The 5,672-nt window shown below is 40.1% G+C and overlaps 1 protein-coding gene across 1 annotated transcript in view; it reads right to left on the bottom strand.

Moving 5' to 3' along the window:
* Window positions 1-5,672, bottom strand: part of usp34 (ubiquitin specific peptidase 34) — a gene marked incomplete in the record, with an annotated part of 159,254 nt that overhangs the window by 81,228 nt on the left and 72,354 nt on the right. Inside the window, 2 exon segments of the mRNA XM_014026634.1 lie at window positions 3,615-3,719; window positions 3,977-4,129. Of these exon segments, the coding sequence (XP_013882088.1) occupies window positions 3,615-3,719; window positions 3,977-4,129 (258 nt within the window).

The raw sequence follows: 5,672 nt of genomic DNA, 5'->3' as shown, positions 1-5,672 counted from the left end.
CGTATCGTGACCCCTCTGTCATGATAAGTATCGTATCGCCAAATTCTTGCCAATACACAGGCCTAGTGGTCACTTTCCATGTAGCATCAATTATGCTAATGCTAGCTGTCACGTTCTCTCGTCCTGACCACACCTCCGCTCTCTAACCCCACTTCCCCTACCCACACCCACACCCCCTTCCCTACCCACTTTGATGCATTTTTCAAATTTCGCCTTGGGGCGGAGTTATCTTTTCACAGGGGGGTAAGATACACTTTAAGAAAACTTTCCAGACAGAAGTTTTATTTTGAAGTCGGTTTTCCAGTTTTGGCTTCGCCTTCTTTTCTACGGCTTGACGCGGACAAAGCAAGTCTGAAACCATGCCTCGAGGGTCCCCTGGTTGACAGTCTKAAGACGGATTGTCTAGCAGCACCCCGAAATACCTGGACAGACATCATTTTTAAAGGTAAAAAGCTGGCTGTTATGAACTTCGCTGTCTGGCTGAACGCTGAGTAGAACGCTTTGCCCTTCTGGTTAAACCCACATTTATTTAAGATTAAAGTTAGGGAAAAGCTAACATCTTACTTTCCTCCTTTTYCTACCTTGTCAACCTGTTAATTGCCTCAAATTTTCTGGTATTAAACATCAAAGCTTGACGTTTGTGTTTCTATTTAAAGTGTCTGTGGTTAACAATTAAGAAGCTGAAGCACTTGTTATTGTTGGTCCCTTAAACTTTTATAGGAAAGTGATTGCCACAATTAATGCACTTAGTGATTTCGTATGATTTGCAAAATAAATGATCCCAATTTTTATGGATCAAATCAAAATTCACTTACTGACAGTCACTTTTGTGTGTCCATTCATTTTGCACAGGAGTAATATTTTACCGAAAATAAAAGAGATCCTGGCTAAATAATATAACCTTRTAACTTGTTCAGTTGCAAGACTGAACTCTTACAATGTTGAACTGAAGAGTTTGATAAAAAAATATCCAACACGTTTTTTTTTTTCTGTAAATGATCGTCAKTTTGAAATGCGTTGTTGCTGCAGCTCGAGAAGAGTGCGAGGCAACATAAAACACGGGTAGACTTATGGAAAAAAGAATTCCCAAATTTCTCCAAGTCTTAAACAACCATCTCCCTCCTTTCTGACAGGGGCGTGAACTTTTTTGTCAAGCGCCAAAAGTTCTGCAGCAGGAAAAATAATAAGATGCAAAAGTTAGATAAAGTTTGGCAGCGATGGAGAGCAGGAGTGAAGGCTCCTGCATACTCCCTCCGAACTGCCGAAAAGGGTTCGGATTGTCACAGTTTCATGATGAAAACTGTGTCATTCTGTTCACATTGTCAACATTTCGGCAGCTTCTTGACACAACCCGTGGGTTGAACCTCTTAAGCTGGCAGTATACTCGCTCGGCAGTCGACTGGTCGACGCGCCGTCACGTGGTTGTTCAGCGCTCGTTTTCGCACTGACCTTTCATAATTCCCGAGACACCCCCAGCCGAGCTGCTGGGGAACCCCTCCTGTTCCAGTATACGTCACTGCATGGGATTCCTTCCCGGGGGAGTCCAACACGGGGRAAAAAAAAGTCCGCGGCTCTTCCACTCGACGTTTATCCACAAACTGGTCCCAGATTAAGCTCCAAAGTTTTTATCAGTCAGGTTCCGCCTCGAAAAATGTCTGTTTTATCCCCTTTTATGAGTTTTTGGCCATTGACTATCTTAATTGCTKCTTCATCGTACAACAATCAGCTGTGGAAGCGATCGCTTTTTTCTTCTTTTTTTTYCCYTTCTTTTWTTGAAGMGAGTGTTTGAAGCAAATGCAGCGTCTGACTGCCTTCAGCACAAACAAAACTCCCAGGAACTTCTGACCAATCACACCACACAGTTCGTATGCGTTCTCATGTGGAGGGGGGTGAAAAGTTCAACCCGCGGGTTGTGACAAGAAATGCCGACGATGCAAAMAGAAGTGACGCAATTTTCGTCATAAAACTGTGACAGTTTGGCACGATTTTGGCAGTTCGGCAGCAGCATGCAGGAGCCTTTACCCCCCTCCACATAAGAACTTTATTGTGATTGATTAGAAGTTCGTAGGAGTGTTTGTTCAGGCTGAGAGCTCTCAGACAATAAAACAAACAACTCACTGACTGTTGTATCRGGAAGCAGTGATTTATAAACATAGTCAAAGGCCAAAAATTCATGAAAAACAGGCATTTTTTGGTATCTATCTGATAAAAACTTTGGAGCTTTAACCGGGACAGATTTGTGTTTAAATAACATCGGATGATGGGTCTCTGACTTTTTTTCCACATCATTTAGGAGRAACCGCCCTTTAGTGACGTATGCTGCAGCAGAAGGGGTTTCCCAGAGTATCGACTATTCAGCTCCGGAGGGAGTATGAGTAATCAGATTTGAGAAATTTGTGATATTTAGTGTTTGGATTTCATAATTAAGGTGTGGTTTAGTGTGTTCACTATTTAGTCAGTTTTAATGTGTTTTGAGCTCAAAACAAGGCGATTTTTGAACGTGGAATTGCTGCTTCTGTTTGAGGAAGTTTTGTTAAATTTGTACATACTTATGAATTTTACTGTTTATATTTTTATTTTAAGTYGTATTCACACCCGATACATTTGCTCCGTTTTAAACAAACCAGTTCGTTTCCAGCGTTGGTCCAGACCTTTGGTGCAGGTGTGAATACACTCATGCGAACTCTGGTGCAGATCAAACAACCGGACCGAGACCTGCTTTTTGAGGTGGTCTCGGTCCGCTTCAGTTTGCGTCTGGTGTGAATACAGACCGGATTTGAACCGAACCAACTACGTAAAACGTGCGCCCTTTTGGACTTCACAGGCCACCGTTGCTGAGCTAAATAAACTGAAATCATACCTGATTTGTCGTCTCCTGTTAGCAGCTCTGCTGCTATCATGTAGCGGGTCAGAACCTGCAGAGCACCTCATCTCGTTTGGGTTGAGTCCCACGTTTACTGATGCCCCTCCAAAATTAGTATATCATCGCGAAACCAACATTAAATTAATTAAATTAGCTGCTTTTGACATTTTGAATGCTATTGCAGTTGTACTAACAGCAAAAATGTGTACATCAAAACCGCAGCACGCAGGACTTCCATGTTTTTTCTGGGTCTGTGCGCTCAGTCCCGCCCCCCGTCCTTTCTGTCCAATGGGAGCAATGATCGTCACCCTCATGGCTTTGTTTACAACTTATAGTTCATTTGCAAAAAAAGCACAATGTGAATGCAAACCGCACCAAACGAAAAAAATAAAGTCCACTTTTGGTCAGGACCAAACAAGCGGACCAAAGAACTTTCCTGGTGTGAATACGACCTTAAGTTATTTAAAATCAACAATAACAATATTAAATAATAATAATGATGATGACTGTGATGATGACATTAACAACAACAACATTATTATTATTATTATTATTATTATTATTATTATTATTATTATAGCAGCATCTCTGGTATTGGAAGAGAGTCAGCTTCGGCCAATAACCAAAACTAGGTATTGGATTTGAAGTGAGAAAATGTGGATCAATCACCTACAACACYCAGCAAAGTCTATGTAAGAAACTGGGCTACCGATCAAGCATTAACATTAGGACAGCAGTGTGACATTCCTACCTGGCTGGTGTCTTTAACGTGGATGTTATCAATAAGTTTGCAGAGCAGCCAGAAGTATTCTTTACAGCCAGTCCTCAACAAAGGTTCCTCTTCATAACCATCCACCTGCAAATTATCTCAATGATTTAACTCCTAATGAAAATATGAGACATTATATAGCTGCTGCAGGTTCATCTCTGTGTTCCAGTATTTCTGACATTAATCTCACTGCAAGGACAATGTCTCACAGAAGCAAATTGGATTTAGTCTAGCAAAGCACAAATTGAGTCAGATCATTGTCCCGAGGACTACTGACACAGAGTGTAGCTTGCAAACATGCCTTTATGTTCCAAAATATCTGCGTCTATTCATGCAAGACCCACCTTCAAAGGTTTGAGGGCCTGAGCATCAGGCAGGAACTTGAGCAACGTAGATGCAGCAATCAGCAGGAAGGACCTGTTGATGGTCTCACCACTCTCCAAGCCAGAAAGAGAGAGCTTGTAGAGGCCATTACATGCCTCGTGCCTCACTGCAGGCTGAAAAAAAAAACCAACAACAACAAAGACAATCTGATATCTGTTTCTACCCAATCACTCAGTTGGAACACTCAATTGATGTTTTGCCTTTTTAGACATTTTGTTTTCAGGTCAAGATTCAAAAATTTAAATAAAGGCATATCATTTCTTGATAAAATGCTCTGACTTTATTTTTTTATTTTAGCCTGCCATGTTACATCAAAGGTTTATTGTACGTTGAGAAATGACAGAGCTAAATCTACTTTGGTCAAACTTTGAAGGTTACATTATGTTTGATCTCACCCAATGATGCAAGATCCTCAGAATATAAGTTGGAAATGATCCTCAGCTACGACAACATCCTAACTGAGCACAGTATCTGCAAAAGTGACTGAGTAACAACAACTCTGTTTTATAAGGTCAGTTGACTGTGGTGGCTGTTCTGATTTGGTAATTCAGTAATTTGTTATAAATGTACACTCGATTACTCTGTTTTTTTTTATAAAAATTTGATCAGTGGTTTATGAAATATTTTGCTAACAAACAGTTGACGTCAGTATTTAATGGCTCAGTTGTAAACTAAGAATTGGTTAACACAGTTAATGATTAGAGTATGTTGGGAATGACTCTTGATTACTACCACAACTAATTTTTGCTCAATAGCAGTAACTTATCTGTCATTCMCATAGTGCTAATGATCTGTCCATTCTCAATACACTTGTGGACAAAATTGCTGATACCCATCTGAAGAACGCAAAGCCCACAATAATGAGAACTGAAATAACTTGAAACTGATAAAATAATAAATAAAAAATTACTTAAAATTAACCCATGAAAATCAAAGCTTTGTCCATTTTGATAAGCACTGTAAACAAGAAGGGGCTGTGCCTAAACAGAAGTATAAAAAAGAGCTTAAATTTTATTCAAAGGRCAAGTGTGCGGAAATTTCACAAAGTTTCTTAACCCTCTGAGGTCAACGCCGGCTCTGGTACACGTGATGCATTTAAAGGTTTTCTGTTATAAATATGACAGCATGTTGAACATTTATTTCAGCTGGATTGGATAGCACAGACTTCAAACTCAATAAAAAGTGTTTTTTATTGATATTGTTTTTATTTACTTCCAAATAAAACGAGATTTATGATATATCCTGATGCATCTCAGTAATCCAGGTAAAAACTCAAAAAGAAAAATATTGTATAGATCTTCTGGACGGGTTCTTTAATGAAACGTTTCATCTCTTCTCCAAGATACTTCTTCAGTCTAAGAGTTTCAGGCAAAATTCAGGCTTTTAAGCCCTGCCTCCATGTGACCGATACATCACATGGCTATCGTTGACACCTAATTAACACCTAATGTTAACAGGGGGTGGAGTGATACTGGCAATAGCAGCGCTGTAGGAGGGGGACAACTGAAAACGGAGGCCTCCACCTCTGTTTAATGATGGACGGTCTTTCTTCACAAAAATACTGTAGCTTCTTTTACTCCTCTCTCAAACCAACGTTCCTCTCTATCAAGTCGTCAACATATCTGAACCAATGGCTCGGTGGCACTCCTGAAAAGG

This window comes from Austrofundulus limnaeus, unplaced genomic scaffold (assembly GCF_001266775.1).
Source record: "Austrofundulus limnaeus strain Quisiro unplaced genomic scaffold, Austrofundulus_limnaeus-1.0 Scaffold574, whole genome shotgun sequence".
NCBI classification, from domain to species: Eukaryota; Metazoa; Chordata; class Actinopteri; order Cyprinodontiformes; family Rivulidae; genus Austrofundulus; species Austrofundulus limnaeus.
The sequence above is the reverse complement of the archived record's forward strand: the minus strand, read 5'-3'. Positions and strand labels throughout refer to the sequence as shown.